Below are 24,083 nucleotides of genomic sequence, written 5' to 3'. Positions count from 1 at the left end.
CTTGAACTAGTTGAATAAAGAATATTAAATTCTTGATGTCACATTTGTCAATAATTGTCATGATTAAAATTTTAAATAATAAAATTTATAAAATTTCTATTCTCTAATTAGTTATTATATATGAATATCGTGGTATAATTTTTTATAGTAAGTTCATGGTAAGTAATAACTTATGAATAGTCTTTATCATGAATTTATGAACATTAAAAATCTTCAAGGTGAATAAATATTAATATTATAAATGTGTTCATTCTACCTATAGTACAATAACCGCGGTGATGAGATAATACTGTTGACTGATGGGCGACACTGGGACAGCGATAAGTTCGATTTCAATTTTCAACGAACCGTACTTGATATTTTCGTAGACCGTAGTATTCACTGTTCGTTCAATACAATTATACTTCGACAGTTCGTCAGTCGTAGACCTTGATCGTGTCTGATGGTTGAACGTTTCCTACTCTGTGTTCGCATTTTGTACTCGTCACACGCGTTTAAGTAAAAATCATTAGTATTTAAAATAATAATAATGAAGGAAAAATTAAGTATGGTTTTTAGTTACGTTTTGGCGGGTTCCAATTGCGAATAGCATCAAGACGAATACTTTCATTGTAGTAATCGTCCTAGCCGTTTCATATTGAGATTTTTTTTATTTTAATAAATAATAAATATCGATAAAATATATCATTATAATCCATATATGTCCAGCGAACCATACGAGCCACCATGGATGGAAACGGACTCACTGCCTCGCCGATACTTGAGGAAACATTTTATGCACTGTCTAGAAAGCAGTACTCGTATAAGGTGTCCCTAACGAACGAAGGCTTACACCTGACCAAGAATAGTGATGATGGAACTGAGAAAACCAATCTAATACACATCCGTGATATAATTGGCTGTAAGTGTATGCGAAATAGTGGCAAGTCAGGTCACTGTGCCTGTCGACCAGTAAAAGGGGGCACAGGAAAAACCACTAGAGATACCACAACAGAAATGGATGAATGTCAGGTGCGAGTACCGTATGTAGAGGCGGGCGATTGCAGTGCGTACCTATGTGTGTATGCATTTGTACTGAAGAATGTTGGGGCTAAGAATGAGAAGCGTGACAAGATGACTGTCACATTGAGGTTCAGAAACTTTAACAGCTACGACGAGAATAGCCGGGTGGCAACCAAGTGGAAGTTGGCCATCAAATCACTATTGCGGACTAGATGTGAGGATGGTACTATTGTTGCACCATCAGATGATCATTACCTAGGTAAGCAAAATTAATTGAATTAAATTTAAAAAAAATCATTCATCCAAAGTGATTAATAGTACGTTTGTAGAAATATAGGAAACCCGAAATACAAATACTTGTTAATAAAGTTACATAAAAATATACTGTTAAACTGAGTTTTAAATTTATTCATCAAATTTATCAACGCAATATTCATATATTTTAATTTTGTAAATTCTTTATGGAGATATAATCAAACTATTATTTTTTTTCATTTAGGTTACAATCAATTTTTCTAATTTTCTAATTATTATTTTTTCATCATAATAGGTAATCAGTATTTTTAGAGCATACAATCACATATTTAGACTTTTTGATCATGATTATCTACTTATCAAGTTATGTTTATTTTAGTAACTATAAATCAAATATTTAAGTGTTTTCACACCAAGAGGTGTCATTAAATATTTCAGTAAGATGACTTAAGATTAAGTAGGGTTTTTGGTTAGCCTTTCAGTATCCATTTGTGTTAAACCGCTTACTTTATTAATTGCAACTCCACTTTTTTTTACAGATTCAATAGACTAGTTTTTAAATAAGTAATTGTTTTTCTTAATTGTAAAATTAACAAAGTTAAAAGAAGTTGAAATATATGAACAATATAGCTCAAAAGTTCCCAAACTTTTCATAGTACCTACGGCCCATTTTAAAAAATGGATAAATTTTAATAACTTTTAACATATTAATAACCTATTTTTTATTGTTTCATTATTCATCGCTATCTTTGCAACTTTTAGTCTAACAGCATCTAGGTTACACATTTCTAATCATTAAGGATAAAACCAATTCGTACATCGTTCTATAATATAGTTATATGGAAATACTGTTTTATTTATTTGAATTTATACTTGTATTTATTATATTCGTAGTTTATTTTTTATATTTTATAAAAAAGTATAAAAATAATTTAAAAACTAACATGACTTGCCAAAAATATAACCGTGTGCCCTAGTTTGGGAACCTTTAATTTAAAAAAAAATCTATAACACATAAAAAAATAATTTATTTAGATTTTATTAATTAATTAGCATTAGTGTTTATTTATGTCTTCTCTATAGATAAATAGTAATTTAAAAATATCAGGCATATCTCAAGTATAAAATAAAAGTTAAACTATTGCTAAAAAATATCAATTATTTGTAAATCTTAACTTGCTCTAAATTTGTAAATGTTTACAATTAGATAAAAGTTTTTAAAAACAAGTCTATCCAAATTTGTGGAAAAAAATTGTAATTTTTATTTTAAAAAAGGAAGTTTTTCTGGAAGTTTTATACATCACATGAGTATACGAAATAGATTACCACGATAAAAAGTTTTATTGTAATTTATGTATTTTGATACTCTATTTAACTCTACTAAAACTAAATTTCAATCTAAAGTCTACCTCTGAGTCTACCAGCTAAAATATTTAGTGATATTTCTTAAAATGAACACGTATTATATCAGATGTTACAGCATTAATAAATAATATTATATTTAATTACCTATTTGTATTTAATTGTTTTTAATATTATTTATCTATCTAATTATGTATCTGTTTAATCTACTAGTTGTTTAGTTTTTATATTGTTTTCAAATTCATAGATACTAAATATCTATATCAAAATTTAAAACTTGTTACATTTCTATTCTAAATACTTATAAAATAACTTTTGACCTTAAGTGATAACCTGTTTTTAATTCATATTACAGATTACTTGAATAAATGTTAATTAGCAATATATTCTTTATTAATTCTAAATTTCAAGAAATGAGTGTTTTGTTTTAAAAATTAATAAAATGTCAATTAATAAATTTATCAAATACACACATATCTTACTTTATTGGATAAAAAACAATTTAAACTAAGAACCTATGTATTCATGTATTTATTTAGTGGTCTAATTTTAGTGGTCCTACATTTGTTCTACATTATCAAGAAGTCATGCCACATTTTACTATTTTTGATTAATTTACAAAATTTATAATAACAATTCTTCAGTTCACTATCATAATATGTGTTCTAAGAAATTCTTGTTTCACCAATAGCCTATGAATTACTATCAGGTCATTCGTAAATTAAAATATATTAAGTGATTTTACATTTTACTTTAATATAAACTAAATTGTATTCAGGGTAATGAAGTGTCTTGTAAAATTCAACTTTAAAATCATCTTATTCTCCTGTGCTTAGTATTTTTCTATGAGTGTATCAATGATAAACAAATAACAATGTTTGATAGTTACTGCCACAAAGATAATTATTAATATAAGTGTTGATAATATTATTGTATATTACACTTACTATTTGATATTCTCAAAAAATGAACAAAAAAATAAATAATCAATAGAAAAAAAAACTAAAAATACAGTAAAAAATTAATTGATTATTAAATTATTTATTTAGATATTTCGTTTAAATTATTACATATGTTATGGGTACTGTATACACTATACATAATACATATGTATGTATATATATATATTTGTATATATAATATACAATATATAATAAATATATCTTTTATTAATATAATGTTTTTAAGAAAAAAAAATAAAACCACAGGTATTAAAATAAAAAAAATAACATTTAAATATAATTAATAGTACGTTTTATAATTATAAATAGTGTATTAAAAAACAGTACATATTATAATGATTCAAGGAAATCGTTGTTATTAGTTTACAACACTGTTGTGATCATTCTATATGTACTTATGTATTAAAATATTTTATTAAATTATTACCATTATTCTGAGCATTATAGGTCAATATACCAAGTATAACATTATAACATTGATTGTATAATATTTATAATATTTTTTTTTATAATTATTAAATTGTTATTTTGATTTTTTGTGTACTATTTGAAAGTGAAATGTAAGTTTGACAATCAAACTTCACATAATATACATTATACATGTTACATACCTATAAGAGTAACCCATTAAAAACTGAGGATTTATCAATTTCTATGTTGATGCATTTAATTTAGATTTAACTCTACTAAAATATTGAGTTAAAAATGTTACAATCAATAATGTTTAGAAGGATTTTAAAATATATTAATTAACAAAGTATTTATACAGAATAATGTGTGTGTCTAATGAAATATAATTTCCTAAGATTGATTTATTTTTAACTTCTCCATAATATACTAGAATAATTAATTGTATTTACTACTTTGTTAATAATATTATTCATATTCAATTTAAAAAAAAAATAGTATATAACTTATTGCCTTCAACATCATTATCAGTATTATTATTACCATATAAATAAATGTACTAATACCTACAGCTTCATAAAAGAATAATTTTTCTTAACTAACTATATATAACTCCCAACTTATCAACACCATTAATAAACATAATTATTTATTAATTAGCTTTTTTTTATTTTAAATTGTATTAGATATTGTTATCTACTTTAATATTTTACTTTATACATTAATATGAGTTGATAAATTATTATTAATGTTTGATTTCATGTAGACCCTATGCTGTCTAACCCTAAGGATGTATTCATCATCTTATCTATCATTACCTCGATCATTACCTACTTGATAATTATTTTTATGTAATAAAAAAATCAAAATATATAAATATTTATGTTCTTATTTTTAACATACTATGTATTAAAAAACAAGAAATATTAAAAAAAAAATTGTTATGTTACATTAGTTAAATTTTTTTGATTTGATTTAATTCATCTAATCATCTTCATTATTGTCTTTTTCAAAATAATTAGATACAGCATACATTTGGAGATTATGGCTCCATTACAAATTTTAATCTCTCACTAACATCAGTTATCTCTTATTTATTACAACTCTGTATGTCAATAGACGTAGATAGAAAAAAATTTCCAAATTCCAATATAATAATTTTAACACAAATAAAAACTTTTTTCCTAGGTATGAAAAAGTAAAATATTTAAAATTATGTATATATTTACATAAATATATTTTATAATGTTTGTAAATAACTAATCAAATATTAGTTAACAAAATATAAAAAATAAATAAATATAATATCTGATTCTGATTTATATCTATATTTCATTATATGAAATGATTTCAAGTCCATGCTTCATACTAATGATACAATTGTATCTTAAAATTATGTTGCTTATTATTGAGCATAACAAGTATATTGACAAATTTAGTCATCAGGAATTAAAAAAATATATATTTTTAAATCAGTAGTATAATATATTTATGTTGTTGTGTACCACAACAAGTGACACCAATTAATAAGTATAAATCATTTCAATATATTTTTGATCAATATTAATTGTGTATGACAATTAATTAATAAAGCTCAAAGGTTATTTCTAGTCAATTTGTAAATTAATATTGATTAAATTCTCTTGATTTTATTGTGAATTAGTGGAACTAATTAATTTTTTATTATAACAGTCCCACAGAATGAAAGAAGATTTCTTTTTTTCTCCTTTAAATCTATTGATTATACAATTATGTGTTTTTTTGTATTAATGAAGAGTTGTAAAATCAACAAACCTTCAATTTCCAACTTTGAGAGTAGTGTCTAATAAATTGAATCTTATTAATACTTAAGTACTTTATTCTCATCAAAATTGATCAAAATAATTGGAGAAAAAAAGGAAGAAAATAGGAATGTTTACGTTAAAACATTTCTTAATAAAATGTATTTTGTTTGTTTGGGGAAACACTGTTACACTGTAATTTATAAACAAATAAACGTTGATTCTTGTGATTAATATCTTATGTATATACTACCATTTTCTGAGAATGACAAAATTTTGAAAAAAATTTTTTTTGCTAAGTTAAAATTAATATATTTATTAAATTAAAAATTAATAATAATATAAATTTAATAAAATTAATGTATTAATATAAGATCTTTAGTATGTTGTCCATTTACAGAATTACTTTAATAGCAATATAAATATATCATAAAATATAATTGTAATGAAGGTTAACAGACCATCTGCTCAGGATCGTTTTTTGTACATAATGATTTATAATTGAATTCAAATTTAACCTATTCATTATAGTGACTTAATAAACTCAGCACTCACTATTCAGTAAAGCAGTTACTTACTTTCACTCCTTTTAGATTCACCTATTTATAGGTTGAATTTTTTTTTTTTTTTAAGTTTCAGCTACACAAATTATTGATATGTTTTTACTTAAGGCGCCTGGTGTCAGTGCGATTTTATATGCAAAAATATGCTCTATGAGAAAAGGGATCCTGTTCTGTTGAATCAACTTAATTTTAAATTTTTTTTTAACTTATAGAAGGTAATATTCTACAGGCCGCATCAATCTCCGTTTTTCAATATTTTAATCTCAAACTTTATTATCTGAATTGGAGTTCAATGCGGCCTGTAGGAAGTCTTCTTCTTTCAAATAAAAATATAGTTACCAGAATCCGACAATTATACAAGGCCTGAGAATTATTCCCGTGAAGTCATTTTTTCGATGTAATACCCTATTAACCCCTTAAATAAGTTTCGGGTAGTAAATTAGTGAAAAAGTATTATAATTAAGGTGGTAACTAAAATACAAAATTTAATTTTCAAATTTTATAAAGTTGCGGAAAATTTGAAAATCTGACACCGGGCCCTTTAATATCTTGATAAAGATGGGATTAATTCCCATGATAATTAATTTTTCTTTACAACAAAATAAATGTAAAAAGGTAGGCCTTAACATAAATCAGTGTAATACAGTATAGTATATATTAAATATAGGGCTTTATTTGGAAATTTTCCATTTAATAAAATAATTATTCCTTTTATGTATGAATATCTATTTTTAGTAGGTTTGCTATTTCTCTTCCATATAAATTTAAAAACAATTTCGAACATTTATATCATTCGATTTGATATTATTAAAATATTTTATACTACAACTAAATATGTTTAGTATAAAAACAACTGCATAACCATCAAACCTAACCTAGCATAATAGTTTAGTTTGTCATGATATCCATAATTTGTTATGAATTATTATAACATACTATGTACAAGGTCAACATACTCTTTCGCAAATTATTATGGTATTTTTCATTATGTTAATATCAATAATTACGGTAATAATAATATTCAGTTCATCATTACTGTTCTGGTTGTAAATAAACAAATATTTATTAATCAATGTTGAAATATTGTCTCACATATTATTGATGGTGGTCACAAAGTTCTTTTTATCCATGATGATTGTATTTTCATGTAGGTAGGTACCTAATTATGTAGTTTCAATTTGCAAGTTACATATTTGTACATTATATATAATATTAAATAACACATAAATAGTAAAAACAGTCATTATTAAAAATTGTAGTGCTCCATACTAAACACAATCCTAAACACTTAATGTCATAATATTTGTAAATACTTTGAATTTGAACCATGTAAAAAGAAAAATATTAAGAATATTTATAATTATAAAAGTGGAAGAAAACATGAAACTCTGCAAATTCTTTTTAGCTAATACATTTGTCAATTATATACTTAAACAAACATTTAATTAATATTGTCTTTGTAATATTACGTATGTATATTTTATATTTTAAGATTTCAATTAGAAAGTAACTTCTTTACTGTATCAATTTTTAAAGGTTATATTTTCTTAAAAATGAAAAAAAAATTAGTTAATTTGTATTCAAGTTAAAAAAATATGGTAATAATTTGTTTGTTTGCATATTATTTTAATAAATATTTTTAAAATATTCATTATTCACACCTCATTCATACTGAACATTGAACAATTAGTAAGATTAACTGATTATCTAATAACACATAATATAATATATAGGTAGGCAATAATATAAAATATTTAATAAATAATAATTCACTTTAATATTATGAAAAGTTAAATAATTTTAATTTTTATGCCAAATTAAATTAAAAATTAATTGTCTTTTAAATTTAACTTCATTGGATAATGATAATATATTTTTATCAATTATTACTATTTCAAAACAAAATGAGTAGATAATAGTAGGTATTTATAATTTTTCAATTAATTTTATTAAAACATATACCTATAAATTAAATTTATTGTTTGATATAAGTATATTTAAATAATTTAATGTTGAAGTACTTAATAAATAGGTATTTGGTTAATATTAAGTTAACTGTTAATTTTTTTCATCGCAACATAGAATAGCTAATATGGCTCTACAATTGAAATTATATATAATAATTTATAAGCAATGAATAGTTATAAATAATATTAACTTTAAGAATTTTATATATTTTTATGTTTCAGGTAATCATTTATTAGTGATTGTGAACCCAAAAAGTGGTGTTGGAAAATCACGTGAAATATTTCAACGTAAAATAGTACCTATTTTAAATATGGCTGATGTTGACTACGATTTGCATATTACATGCATGCAAAATGATGCTAGGTAAATATTTTTGAAGTATTTATAAACAACTTTACTTATCCGGAACTTGACATAAATCTATATGTACATTTGTCCTCCATTCAATTAAAATTAATCCAGGATTTCCTCCTTTGACATCATCTATTGTTTTGCATTTTTTATCCTAACATTAGCCCCATATCACTTATGGCATTAAGTTAGGTAAATTTATCCGATGTTTCTATTTAAATTATAATAGTTGGATAAACTTACCTCTTAATTTACAATCATTCTTGTCATGAACATTATATATAAGACCTTAAAACAATTTATAAATCAATTATGATGTTGAATTTTTAAATTTCTAGAATTTTACCATACAATTATTATAGTATAATGCTATATGCAACGCTACATTTTTGTTGTATAGACCTATTTTAAAATGACATGTGAAGGTCACTATTGTAATGATACGTATTTGCATTTGTTCAAATATTATTCAGTAGATAATTAGTGCTAATACAGTCCTTTCAAATTTGTTAAAATCCTATTCAAAAAACCTATTAATACAACAACAAAAAAGAACTAATTAAAGCATTTTGTACTTTAACAGAATACCCAATGACGTAATGATTTTTCACTTGTTTTATTCTTAGCTTTTTAATCTTTGTTTAAAACACATGTACTTTATTTAATATATTTAATATTTATAAACATTTATGTTACATATTATTATGATTTATCATATACATTTTTGGTCTGCAATAGAATTAATATACTTAATTGAATAAATAATTATATTTTTAATAACAATTCAGTTTCACTAAAAAAAAATTTTTGTTCTGAGTTAAATAGTATTTAATAAATAAAACGAATTAATTCGTATTCTATCCATGATTATTTTATATTCTATTGCTTGGTATGTCTGGTTTTTAACAGTAATTTTCACTTTCGTATTATGTAGGTATGTGTTAACCTTGATTATTATTGGCTATTCATTTGCATTTCTCTTTAGATAATCACAACTGATTATAATAGAAAAGTTGTAATTGTGCTCGATTCTTAATTAATTGGATTCTTTGATGATATTTCACACTTAATACTTAAATATTGTTACAAACGAAAATTGTCATTTTTTTTAAATATATAGGTAAATCATTCATGATTATTAATTATTAAAATCCATACATTAGTAGTTCTTATAATCTAATATGTTAGGTACCTATATGATTTATTATAAATCATAACTAAAATTATCAAGTTAAAATTAATTTATATATTGTTATGTAATTAGGAAATTTCCATATTATTTGTCTATGAATAATTTGTTTCTATTTAAATCTTTGGCTTTACCTATATATTTATAATTACAAAAATATATTTTAACACCACGACTTATATTGTCTTGTAGAGTTAATAATAATATTATATTTAAGTGAATTTAACGAAAAGGTAATGTGTTACCAATATTTTATTACCGGCGACCTGCGTATATTAAATATAGGTAGGTAGTTACGGAACAAAACACGGCATATTGGGTTAAGAATGCATCTTTATTCATTATGTTCAATGTTGATTTATAAAAAAATTATAATTATTTAAAATTAACAAAAATTAAATTTGATCTATTTTTAGTTTAAATTAAAACAGACGTATGACAATTATTGTAAATGGGGTGTATAATATTTTGTTCATACATTATAGTTATATTGATAATAATGTTTATTAGATATGATAGATATTATTTTATTCTGTTTAAATAATAATATATATTTTAAATCTTGAAGTTTATTTTAGTTAAACCGCTTTTCTAATTATTATATATTTTTATATGAACACTTTTGGTTGATAAAAAAAACTCCGAATGTCTTATCTTCGAATCTATCGAATCTAGTTGGTACTTATTGAAGGAGGTGATTTAATGAATACTATAGTCTATCAATAATCGACATATTTGAAATGTGTTTTTGATTATTTGGATGTATATGGGGTATAGAAATTGATGCACAATTAAAACGGTAAAAAAATAACATCGATAAACAACCTCATATAGTGATATATTATAATATGCAAATAACTAGAAAACACCAATTAAAAAGTACATTTTTTTATTTATTCGATTCCAAAAAAAATAAAAATTACAAATCGGTCCGTACGTATTAATTCATAAAATAAATGGTCTATCAATTAAACGCTAACTACATACCTATATAGTATATACCATACTAAAAATAATACATTTTTATTTACCAAGTTGCAGACCATAAATTAATGATGACATTGACTTGATAAACTTTTTTGTGGTTTTTCTACAGGTAACTAATATAGGTTAATGGGTCACAATAAATGGAAGTCTAATAATAAATCATAAATTCAAAAAGAATAAATGCGTATTACATTTGATTTTTTTTAAGTAGTATTTTTATTTTGGTTTTTTTGTTTACAACCAATACATATATATGCTACAAGAAATATAAAAATAATTATTAATTATTATATAAAAAATATATTTACGTAGATATTAAAACAACTTTATTTACCTTTGGTATTTGAGTTCAAATTTTTATTTTGTATTGTTGGTAATTATTATTATTACTACGATGCGTTTAAATTTTAAATGTATAAGTTAATTAATATTACTTATAATACTGGTAAGAATGTAAGATAAGTTATCCCTGTTGATAATTTCAATTAATTACCTGCATTTATATATGATATACATATATAATATTTATTATATATGTGTCCTCCTCCGACCACTGTTGTCTTAGAATATTATGTAGGTTACGAACCACGCATTTAATAATATACATGTATATGTTGTTAAGTGTATCGTAATTTAACGTTTTTACGTAATAAATCTCAGTGTTATCGGTTTGTAAAAATGTATTGTGTACACGAATTATACTGGAATATTACCATATATAAACACGTCCATTCACGATGTGCAAAAAAAACACGTTTTGTTTTCTATCTGTTCTTGCGTGCAATATTTTCTCTTAGCAATTTCGGAATTCGATGCCAATTTACACGTTGACGGATAGCGACGATGTCTTATATTACTGTGTGTATTACTCGCAAAAAATCCATTGATGCAGCCCTTTGGTACCTGCTGCCAGTGTTACCTATATAGTATTATACTATATGAAATAGGTTACCTAACCCAACTTATATACTCATACTGCAATTTACAAGATAGTTAAGTTATTGAAAACATAAAATTAATTCATGTAATACTAACAGCATAAAATAAAGATATTGTTGTTTACAATTTTTACAAAAAAAAAAAAACAGTAAATAATATACAGTATATACATACTATATATAGTATAATATAATATTTTCTATATAATGAGCTAATACAATATTAAATGTTCGATTATAGATCGTCAAAAAAATAAACGTTTAAAGATTGTTTTATTTTCTAGTGATTAGAAAATGTATAGAACGTAGGACACAAATTAAGCCTGACAAAAATGATACTATTGTTTGTAATTTCTCCGCCATCGCCAACGCGTAATTTAACATTTATCTTCGCTCATCCGGGTGAAATCGCCCGTTGGACAATATTTTTTGTACAGCGTAACACAACTTTTAAATAATGGTAAATAATAATAATAATAAATTGTTAACCATAAGTAGTATCATAGTCAACAACTAATAATGTTAGTTATGTGTTAGATAGTTTTCTAAAAATCCTTAAATATCACACATTTTATTTGTTCTAAACTTCTAACTATAATTTTTGTTTTAAAAATTATATACCAGTATAAAATATTAAATAACTCATTAAAATTACTTTTTACAATATTTTAGTAATCGGTATTTATGTATATCTTACGTGTATGATTATTTCGTTTGTTGTCAGGAATTTGATGAGAACGAGTAACATCTATAAATGGGGCCGTGGTGTGGTGGTGCTCGGTGGTGACGGACTCATGTTCGAAGTGATTAACGGCCTTATGGAACGGTCAGACTGGCAGAGGGCTTTCGAATACCTAACCCTGGCCGTCATACCCGGTGGTTCCGGCAACGGAATGGCCAAGTCAATAAGTTTCGAGACCAAGTGAGCTCGAGTTTTATTTTATACAAACTACTGCACATTGAATGCAACCAGTTAAACGTTTATAGGGAACCCTACAATCCGGATCCTATTCTCGCATCAGCGCTAAACATTGTCGGCGGTAACAGGTGTCCAATGGATCTGGTTAGAGTCGAGACTCTTACACAAGTCGTATACTCTTTTCTGTCCATCGGTTGGGGTTTTATTGCAGACATTGATATAGAAAGCGAGAGGCTTAGGATGATAGGTAGCCCTAGGTTTACTATATGGAGTATTGCTAGACTTATTGGTAAGGCTCGCCAATTGTACACGCTATGTAGCACATTCACCGATGAATGCCGTACATAAACGTTGTGTTTGTATTTATAAATAGGTCTAAGGAGTTATCCTGCCCGGTTGTCGTATTCCAAAATTGACAATCTGGAAACTGAGACCAGAATGAACAATTACACAAGAGGCACGTCAGGTGATTTCCAAGAGGTCACTGATGACGAACCAGTATCGATCGAATTTGGAATGGATCCGGTAATTATACTAAAGTAGTGATTACATATTCATCTGTATCACTTCTGGTTTAAGATTAATTATTTTTTTATTATTTTCGCTTAGTTGCAGGAAGACTTTGAAATACAACGTGAACGGATCGAGAGTTTTTCGTCAATAATATCCAAGCGCACGGCGTTCATGTCTGTTAACGAAGCGCCGAGTTTTTCGTCTATACCAGACGTGATCGAGGGATCCGAAGTCTGGGTGCGTGGACCTATGTCTAAACTTCCTCCGCTTTCTGATCCGGTTCCGTCGGACTGGGTAGTCGTTGAAGGTAAGAATTTCAACCAAATTATTATTATAATTCGACGATCAATATGTATATTGTATTATTTTATCGTTCGTTTCATTTTTTCAAATGTGATTATTATATTTTTTTTCTATCAATTATTATTTCTGTATTTCTATATAACAGTGTTATATCAGCTGTTTAGGCTTTTATTATTCATTTAAATAAATATAAAACAATAATAAAAACAAAACATAGTCAGAAAGAAAGTAATTTATATTACAACAGTTGGCTTATTATCTTGATAATAGTCGGATACACGAATACTGTACATTTTATTATGTTTATTTTGTAGATGAGTTCGTGATGATACATGCTTCATATCTATCACACATAAGCGAAGACGTAATCCTAGCACCCAAATCAAAATTGAATGACGGCGTGATCTGGCTGTTAGTTATTAAAAATGGAATATCCAGAACAACTTTTCTACAAGTAAGTGAATCATTATTAAATGATATTTGCGAAAATCTATATAAATAATCTATAAATGCTAATAACAACCCTTGTTTAGTGCTATGTAACGTATTTACACTACGCAATGATGCCTTATTAAAAAAAAAAAATGATGCTATAATAATATCGTAAATAACAAAGAAATAAATATAATATATACACATGACTATCATTTAACGGTAAACACTCATCAGTTTAGTACATTTACATCTTTTTCAAAAATACTATGGTTTTATTTAGTTTGTAATGCCTATGAAATATAACACTCAAAAAATATCTAAAGCTTTTAATTTTTTCAGTATATTTTCATAAGAATGTTAATCTATAAAATAAATTGCATATTCAAAGAATAATATTTTTATTTTCGTGCATTTAAAGTTAAGATAAGAGTTGAGTAAAAAATAAAAATTGACTGAGATAACAGAATTATATGTTTAAATATTCACCATTCATAAAATCGTCTATAATAAAAATTATTCGTATGTTTGTATAATTATTGCTGTGTCATTCAAAAATCGTAGGCCAAATACCAATATTATAATATATTACATATGTATATTCACTTATTACAGTATCATACAATCGCATTGTAGGTATTAGCGAGATTATAGGTACTAGTTTAATTTGTGTGACGTGGATATTAAAATGCTAAACCCTATTGAGAAACCGGGATTTTTTCAATGATCTTCCTCTTACCTCAATTTATATAGATTTTCGAAGTAGAGCCCTTATTTATCGTTTGATATATTATTGGTGATTGAATATGCAATAGTCATATTAAGTCTATTAAGGTCTACGCATATTGTAGCAATAGTGTTAAAATATATAGCTTAACATAATAATTTGTCGCTATGGTAAAAGACAATATAATTTTACTGTTACCGCTGAAGTATGATAACCGATGAGCCTTCACGGTGTATAAATTAGTAACTACAGTATGCGACCAATGACGATAATATTACAATACAAATTTGAAAAGAGATTATTAAATTCAGTATTATTAGGAGTTATAATTAGTAAGAGCACTAGAAACTAATAAGAAAACAATTTCTAAAAAGGTATTTTTGCCCTTGTACAGTCTCCAACAACGAGGTACGGGCACAAATACGAAAGGTAAAGTGTGTTATATTTTCATTTGTACTATTTTTAGAATTATCTTATTATTGCATTTATTTTATTAATATTATAAATCTAGATGAGTCTTATATTAATAGACAATAATTGAACAATTTTCAATCATATAATATTTATGCTCGGTTTTTAGTATGCATAATATAGGCATATAGCACGATAACTTTCCTGCGAGTTACCACTTCTTTTACTGTATTGTAGTATTAACAAAAGTAGTAAAATAAACACAAGGAAGAAAGTAGCTGTTTAGAATTCATACTCGTTACTCGTTAGTTATTACACAAACGTTTACTTTGCCTGATTATATTTAATGTATTTTCTTCATCGATTATTTTATTGAATTGTAGAACCGTGATTATAATTACATTTTTATTTTTTATCTTAGTTGTTAAAAAGTATATAAAATGGACAATTTCAAAAATATAATAATAATAATGATAAAGAAAAAATGCTAATGTAGCTTTCACTTTACTTATAAGTTTATGCTTACATTATGTATCTTCTCTTGGGTTGAACGTGAACGTACTTTCTTTAACTTAAAATATGTCTAAAATTATTTAAGAAGTATTTTAGATTAACATTTATCATAGAGTTTATGTTAAGTGAATGTCTAAAAATTTAGACAAAAATGCTTTTTTTCCAATTAAGAATTCATTCTAAAATTTCCCAGTAAGTCAAAATTTGTTGATTCACCTGACACCGTTAACTGTAACTTAACTAAATTTAATATTAATATAATATCATTGGTTATAATAAGTTGTACCTTATGTTTATAAATAATATAGTATATATAATCAATGATAATATGTATCAGGTAGTACATTCTAAAAATGTATTGTTGGTTTATTTAAAGGCTTCAAGCTTAAACCATTATTTTAGTATCTCACTCACTTATTGGAGAGACAAACTTAAAAATAATTTTTCTTTAAACATTTTTTCCTTTACAACAATTCATAAATGGATGGCTCAAATATAATATTAATAATGTCAATCTATCTTGTTTTTAATTGAACATATTATATATATTTTTTTTATTATTTGAATGATTTGGTTAAGGAAATACATTTGTATGTCCCATTCAAAAATACTGCCTATTTTTGAAATCGAAAATTTCAAGCCTTTGCACGTTATCAACGTAGAAACCGTGTTAGAATATGTAATGACTAATGAATGTATTATAATGTAGGTACTCACCTAACTATTGTAAATGAAATGTGCCTATTAATATTTGATTATATTTATTTTAAATTTAATCAGCCGTGTGTTTTTTTTTTTCATGGATCGCAGTTTTTGTTGGGCCTATCGTCTGGAAATCACTTGGCCGTACCCAACGTTGAAATGATCCCCGTGCGAGCTTTCCGGCTCGAACCTCTGTCGCAAGGCAGTCACCTGGTAGTCGACGGCGAACTTCTGAAGCACAGCCCGGTACAAGCAGAAATCATGCCTGGCATCACCAACGTGTACGCCCGGCAAAAGTTCTCCTGATGTCTCGTCTCAGGCGGGCTCGATCGAACACGACACAAGAGTGATGAATACATTATTTATAATAATGTACTTTACGTAATTTGTTATTTTTTTATTATTTTTTAAATCCATGGAAAATTTATCAATATTATTACCTCGCTCGTATAATAATATTATTATGCATATTGCGTTGTTGTTTCTCGCCTCTTTTGTTGCTCGATAGGCGTGTTTTATATTTAATTTATTATTAATTATCAATATTTATTTTTAATTATTCGTTCTATTCGCCACCAGCGACGTTACCACAATGTAATATCATATTTTTTCTCTTTAATATATCCTCGTGTTATGGGACCATTTGTTTATTAGGTGAATAGGTTGTTAAACGTTACGTTATAATTATTAAGGTCAAAAAAAAAAATGATTATTTACATATAGTCAATGATTACCGTCTTGGTAAATGAATAAATCATTTGTGTTTTCCTTCGCTCAATCTGCATTATACTCAGTGCTAAGCCAAGTTTTAGGAGGCTCCGGACTGAATATTTTACAGTACCTATATTAGCACATGTCAACATATCAAATAATATTATTTTTATACTCTATTAGTTAATATTTATATATATATATATGTGAAATTAATGTTTAGCGTGGATATTTGGTGTTGTAAACGCATTATAGAATACAAAAAGATTTTTTATCACATAAAAATGTTAGAGTGATGGCCTGCTTGTCCGTCCTTGATTGTGCCTAATCGAGAATTATGGAATTACTCTACAATTACAAGTCAATTATGTATATCTATCATTGTGATTTGTAGTTATACTTTTTGTATTACTTAAGTTAAAAAATATAATAAAGTTACCTTGAATTTTAAATTTGCTGTTGTTCTTTACAAAAACAAGTTATTAAATGTAATTTCCATGTCTCAGAAATTATCAGTGTAGACATTATTGCTGACAAATAAATTAAGATCAAAATATGTATAACATTGATAAATGATCCGTACATTTGTAAAAGTGCTGTGTATTCAAAATTTAGTTTTACTGTTAAATACATAGTATGTAAAATTAGTTTATTAATTTTACTTATATCAAGCACATCTATCATCAATAATTGAATCACTGTCTAATCTATGTCAATTTCAAACATAATTCTTGGGCTTACCAATTTTATGAGAAATAATAAAAGTATTTAACATCTTTTAACAACATAAATTTATTTACAAAATTATCGCAAAACATACCCCTATTATTTTCAATATGTTATACAGACTTGGCATGAAGATATGGGACATATAAAAAAAACATTATATAGATCAATTATTTTTATTTTTTTTTAAATTTATTTTTAAATATTTCTACACATTTTAAATATATACAATTTAAATTTAATTAATAATAAAATAACATAAAAATTTAAACATATAGAAAAAAAAATCACCACCATAAATTAACAATACAATATAAATGATAATCAAAATCCACAATGTCATAAATATTAAAGAATATAATATTTTACATTTTTCTATAGTTAAAAATATTTATCAATAATTATTAGGAAAAAAAAAACTAAATTCCTTATATTTCCTAAGATATTGCCTGGTGTTACGATAAAAGAATCACTCTGTATATATTTATTTGATAAAAGCTTAAAAAATATCTAGTAAAAATATTTGACCTGCTGTGTATAATTAAAATACTATATAAGTATAATCAGTTTATTCATCACAAGACGTATAACTACATAATTTAAAATTCTACCACACCAAATATATTCGCATAACCATATACATGGCTTGCAAATATTTGATTTAGTGAGTTTTAATCTATAAAATATTTAAGGCCTCTGGATGCCAGGTACAAAATAATTGTATGATAAAGGTTACATCTACTTTAATATTAATTGTATTTAAATAACTTATTTTGTATAAAACAAATATAAACTACAGTGCACGTAAACTTTTATTTTATTTTTAAATCCATTAAGTGCATTATAATGAATAATTCTAAAAAAGATATTATAGGATTGTTTTGAATAAAATATTCTCATAAAAAATGAAATCAGAATAATTGATTTTTTTAAATTTATATTATCTAGTTTAACAAATATATTGTTGAAAAACTAGAATTTTTTCATTTAGACATGATGAATAGAAAAATGTGAACAAAGGTTAAAGTGTTAGTATGAAATGTAAAAAAATAGGTATATACTATGTGAACTGATTTTTTTCCTAAATATACTCAATTTCTCAGCCAAATAAGATTAATTGAACTAAAAACTTTTTGAAAAAATAAATATTTTTGTATATGAAGAATTAAGAACACTACAAATAGTACAAATGTTTAACCCTCTAAGTACATGCATGCTAAGTAAAACTTGATTTGTTTATTGATACTATGCTAGGATAGCTTTTAAATTTTAATTTAAAAAACAATAGCCAATTTAAATGTCATCATAAATATTCATAAGTAAATTTCTGTTAAAAAAAAGTTCAAAATAGTAACTTTACTTTTTATTTAGTCAAAACATCTCTATTCAATTCAACGTAATATGATCAAGAAGTTGAGTAGTATGTTGTTAATGTATAAAAAGTGTGATTCATCCAGCTTGGTTCTGATTTTTAAAAGTTTTGAGTATGCTTACAACTTAAGGTCTATATTTTCAAATACTTAGGAATTTTTAAACCATTTAATTACGTTTCCCGTAGTGAGTTTTTTTTTATTATTATTATAGTAAATTATTGTTAAAATTATGATTTTTTTTTTTTATGAAAATTAATTTAAATTTGAACAAACAGTACCCAAATTATTAAACTTCATGTTCTAATGATAAAAGGTTAAAAAGTTAGGCATATCATGTATATATTACAATAGCAAAATTATAATTATTATTTAAAAATGTATAATGCATCAACATTTTCAGAATAGTATAATAAGTATTAAATTAAAAATTATATTTATTTTACTATTTTATATATTATGTAAAATTATTATTAAAGACTGTTTTCCTTAGTCACTTAAAATTAAATAATTCTATAAGTACTTGTTTGAATTTATACAATTTTTTAATAATTATTATCATGCTCTTAAAAATGTATAAAAATTATAAATATTTGAAAATATAATCCTCAAGCATACTTAAAAATTCCAAGCCATTATACTTATAAGTTATAATAATAATAAATGCATTATTAAAGGTTATTATATTGAGCATGCTTAGTAAATTACCCTATATAGTATTTAAATCCTTATAATGAACTTAGGTTAAAAAGGAACCAGCATGCCGTTGGAAGTGAATAAAACTGTCACAGACAAAAACTCGTCGCAAATTTAAATACAACACAATCTGAGAATTAACTCATAAAAATTACTTTTAATGCATACTTAAGACTATATAAAAAAAATCTATTATCTAAACATATTTTCAAAAACACAAATATGTTTATGAAGTAATTCAAACATATAATATCAAGTCTGTAGATTTCTTAACAGGGAGCCACACCTGTGTGTTGTCTAAGTCTTACAATTGTACAACATAATAAAATTGTCATCAATGAGCCCAACTGTATAATTTAATATGCATTGTGTTAGTAAGTTGGTTTTGAATTTAAATTACATTTAGTTATTAATTATGTGAATTTTTATACTTTAATATTTTACTACTTATTCACTCTATTATTAAGATAACTAACAAAATTGGTTTCAAACTTAGCTGAAGACTATTTTTTATGTTGTACGTTTAAAGAGACTATATAGCAGAGTTAAGTCCCTTTTATGACTAAAACTAATGTATCATATAACTATATAAACTAATATACTTTATCGTATTCGTTGTTTTAAAAAAACAATTATAATGATCATTTTAAAGTGTAATTACTTATTTAGTCTTGAAATAGAACAAAAAAAAATATAAATTAAATATTCTACTTTACTATTAATTATAAATAACATATAAAATTAATTTATCAAACAACTATGTTTTACAAGCTTTCAGTGAATTTTTATTTCATCGTTTCAAAAATTATTCTCCCAAAAATGAATATCCATTGGTTACAATTATTAATATCTATAATCAATGTATAACTCAATTATAAAATAAAAGTTCAAATTATAATATTAACTAATTGGTCAAATTAATTTAAAAAAAAAAAATATTATAATAATTTCATAACATAGTATTGACCAATAATATAAATATATAGTTTTATAAAACTAAAAAAAAAAATGTTTTCAATGATTTCAGGCTTATTTGTTTAATTTTAATGTAGATAAATTGTTTAAAAGATCTTGAATTTCAGTGCTAACCCTTTCACCTGTATCTGATATTTGTAATCTAGTTTGGAAGGCGTTCAATAGTTCTGCTTCATCTGAGCTGTTTTTTTTATCAAAATATGCCAGTAGCATTTCAATTACCTGTAATACTGTCTGTTTAACCGATGTGCAGACATCACTTTTGCAATGAGTCAACAGGCGTAATTTTGACTGGGCCAAATGTAAAGGACTTCGGCCTTGGGCATCACAGCTACTTACATCTGTTCCTAACCACACATAAAATAAAATTGAAATATTAAAATTCTTGGATTTTGAAATTTACATTTGCTTATACATTATTCAATTACCACTTGATTGATCACGAACCATCAAATTTAAGGGATAGTGGACAATTTCAACCCATAATATGAGCATATTATTTTAATTTTTTTTTATTTCAGTGAGATTAACTAATGGGGAATTTCGTAGTAAACTTTTAAGTTATAGGTATTAAAATTAAAGCTCTGGTTTCCTACAACTACGCATCCGTGATCACGTAATTCAAAAAAATATCCTACCACCTAATGGTTAGGTTAGGTTAAATATTCTATTCAAGTGGTAATTGACCAAATACCTATTTACTAACCTCCTTTTAAGAGTAATGTTACTACATCCATGTGATGTGTACAAGCAGCTAAATGTAATGGAGTGTTTCCCAAAGCATCTTTTATATTTGGATTGGCACCATATTTCAATAATAAACTAAATAACAAATATTCAGTATGAATTTTAAACAAACACTTTTTTCATAATCTAATATTAATGCAAGTCATAAGTTTACCCCACAGCTTCTGCATAACCTTTGCTTGCTGCCAAATGTAAGGGCGTTCGTTTTCTACTATCCCAACAATTTGGATCAACACCGTTCTTGAGAAATTGCTCCAGTACTTCAGTGTTATTCATGTTTGCCGCTCGACATAGTTTGTGACTATCTGTAATTATTGAATTACATAAATAAGCTGTACTAATAATAACCATTGAATAAAATACCTCTAGACTGAAAAGAATTTGACCTCAAGTAAGTACGACACAAATGGGAACGGCTGGGGCCGATATTGCTTTTGGTCTGAGCTGAATTGCCTTTTTTCTCCATTTTCAACAACATTTCAGTGTACTCTTGTATGGGAGTTAGACACTAGATGAAAAATCCAACAATTACTTATCACCAATATCAACACATATACTATGAGAGACACGGGAAGGGGTAGGCGATACTCACGGATTGAAATCTATCCAACGTGCTCGGAAACGCGGGATTTGCCAACTCAAATAGGCACTTGAACTTACGACCAGGAATCTCGTTGATTATAGGTCGCGCGAACACGATCGGGGGTTCGGATATGGAGTTCAAGCACAGCGACAACGGAAAATCATGGTTCTTCATCCTTCGCACTGGCACTAAGGACATCTCAGCAGACGATACAAGCCTCTTGTTGAATCTCGGCTGCGCACAATCGTCGTTGTCCGTGCTGCTTTCCACGCCTGAATCGTTAGACGTCATGTCTTCGAATTCACGGTCCCAATTACTCGTCCCAGCTTGCATAGCGGACAGCTGGAGACATATTCTTAGACATGGATTTAATAAATTCACACTGTAATAAAATAATTCAGTGTCTCACACAAAAGCAAAATGCGACAAGTGAACATTAAAATAAAATGTGTACAGCACTGAGTCCGACTGACATTACTATTCAGTATTTACTATTATAGTTATTATTGTTTTTATCTCGTTATCAGTCTTAGTCCGTTGACGTTCCGTTTTTGTAAATACGTGACCTCACAATCCAAACAGCTGATTGTATAATCTCTTAATAGTCAGAAATCAGAATAGTCTTCATCTTTCAAATCTTAATTACCCAATACCTATTCACTATAAGCATTATTATTTTTATATTATTCTATTCTGTGCTATAAGTCTATAAACTCCGGTTGATCTTCAATATTGAATATTAATTATAAGCAACTCTTACGAAGTCATCCGTATGTGTTGTCTACAAACGTACAACATATGTAGTGAAAACCGTTTTAAGCGGGTAAGAACCTCTAAGGTTGTAAACTTGCAATCACTAATCCAAGTTAAACAACCCAATGTACAAAGGAAAACAAAAAACATTGTCTGCAATTTTTTTATATCACTACCTAATACGAAAAAAGTTCTTATCGTTTCAAAATCCATTATTATTGCGTTTTCAAACTTGTATAACTTTTTTATAGCTCTGATATCGAAAAAATAAAAATGCTGTTATAAATCTCTTCTTTTAAGAGTGAAAATTCAAAATACTGTTTTGTACATTTGTAAGACGGAGAAAACACATGCGGCCTGTGGATGAAGCGTCCTCTTATACTTTATAGTACATTCAATATTGTGCTCTTAATTTTTTTAATTTCTTTAAATTAATAAATTAAGACTAGACTTACAATTGACATTGCTATTTGCGTTTACGGGTTTGTAAATAGCTATATGTTAATAATTAATTATGCCATTTCCTCTGTAACCAAATTGCTGATCCTTAAGTCTTAACTATTGCAGTCACTATCACGTCTGAAAATAGAATATCAAACAATTCAAACACTGTAAATCAACAGATGTAAGATCTACCGATTAATTTTCATAAAATCAGTTTAATTCTAACCAAAATGTGCAAATGAATATGTATTTTACATAGTTCCTGTAGATGTTGAAATAATTGATCCGTTAAAATCGAGTTAAGAGACTGAAGGCTGAAATTTAACTTATACTTTGTATCGTTCTAAATTTTTATTATAATAATCAATATTCTTTACTCTATACAATATCCTAATAGGGGGATTTCAACCTATGCACATAAAATGGAAACTACATTTACTAAATACTAAATAGGTATTATGGTGTTATTTTTTTTACAAAGTTTATTGTTTTGTTTAAGTTTTAAGTGCAATAATTAGTAATTAATAAAGAAAATTAAATGATCTTTATGTGTATATTATTATAAATACAATGTCTATTTTTTTTTTTTAATTTATACTATTTGTAAAAAGTATTTTTTGTTACAATAAACACAATAAATGGAGGGATACATAAGGGGGCTTGATTGAAGAATATAATACAATACAAAATACCTAATAATATTTTTGAAAAATTAATCAATTAATTTGCAGAATAAGTTGATGTATTCAGTAACTTATGTACGTCAAAGTGTTTGCTAATTTTAAGATGTGG

The 24,083-nt window shown here is 25.7% G+C and overlaps 2 protein-coding genes across 4 annotated transcripts; one reads left to right on the top strand and one right to left on the bottom strand.

Annotated features, from left to right (window-relative positions):
- The first annotated feature begins 302 nt into the window (after positions 1 to 302).
- Positions 303 to 17,449, top strand: LOC114123198 (sphingosine kinase 2-like). 3 transcript variants are annotated; one of them, XM_027986094.2, is made up of 9 exons: positions 303 to 1,261; positions 8,523 to 8,664; positions 12,491 to 12,688; positions 12,754 to 12,974; positions 13,059 to 13,210; positions 13,295 to 13,505; positions 13,816 to 13,955; positions 15,055 to 15,089; positions 16,395 to 16,672. In XM_027986094.2, the coding sequence occupies exons 1-9, from the start codon at positions 727 to 729 to the stop codon at positions 16,447 to 16,449; spliced, it is 1,689 nt and encodes a 562-aa protein (XP_027841895.1). In that variant the 5' UTR covers positions 303 to 726; the 3' UTR covers positions 16,450 to 16,672. The 3 variants fall into 3 exon arrangements, with proteins under 3 accessions (XP_027841895.1, XP_027841894.1, XP_027841893.1); XM_027986093.2 differs by having other exon boundaries at positions 15,035 to 15,089; XM_027986092.2 differs by lacking the exon at positions 15,055 to 15,089 and having other exon boundaries at positions 309 to 1,261; positions 16,395 to 17,449.
- Positions 17,450 to 19,926: 2,477 nt separating this feature from the next.
- On the bottom strand, positions 19,927 to 22,603 carry LOC114123230 (ankyrin repeat domain-containing protein 54). Its single transcript, XM_027986131.2, has 5 exons — positions 22,104 to 22,603; positions 21,875 to 22,019; positions 21,666 to 21,816; positions 21,471 to 21,586; positions 19,927 to 21,111 (listed from the first exon to the last, which is right to left on the bottom strand). The coding sequence occupies exons 1-5, from the start codon at positions 22,425 to 22,427 to the stop codon at positions 20,819 to 20,821; spliced, it is 1,029 nt and encodes a 342-aa protein (XP_027841932.2). The 5' UTR covers positions 22,428 to 22,603; the 3' UTR covers positions 19,927 to 20,818.
- Between the last annotated feature and the right edge of the window lie 1,480 nt (positions 22,604 to 24,083).

Source organism: Aphis gossypii, chromosome 1 (assembly GCF_020184175.1).
Source record: "Aphis gossypii isolate Hap1 chromosome 1, ASM2018417v2, whole genome shotgun sequence".
NCBI lineage: Eukaryota > Metazoa > Arthropoda > Insecta > Hemiptera > Aphididae > Aphis > Aphis gossypii.
This window is presented reverse-complemented; position numbering and strand designations above follow the sequence as displayed.

Bases quoted from the DNA above. Each gene is read 5' to 3' on its own strand.
- LOC114123198 (XM_027986092.2), top strand. From the start codon at position 727: ATGGATGGAAACGGACTCACTGCCTCGCCGATACTTGAGGAAACATTT. The intron at 8,665-12,490 runs GTAAATATTTTT...GTTTGTTGTCAG, and splicing joins TGCATGCAAAATGATGCTAG to GAATTTGATGAGAACGAGTA. The intron at 13,956-16,394 runs GTAAGTGAATCA...CATGGATCGCAG, and splicing joins CCAGAACAACTTTTCTACAA to TTTTTGTTGGGCCTATCGTC.
- LOC114123230 (XM_027986131.2), bottom strand. From the start codon at position 22,427: ATGCAAGCTGGGACGAGTAATTGGGACCGTGAATTCGAAGACATGACG. The intron at 22,020-22,103 runs GTGAGTATCGCC...TTTTTCATCTAG, and splicing joins CGTTGGATAGATTTCAATCC to TGTCTAACTCCCATACAAGA. The intron at 21,817-21,874 runs GTATTTTATTCA...CAATAATTACAG, and splicing joins AAATTCTTTTCAGTCTAGAG to ATAGTCACAAACTATGTCGA.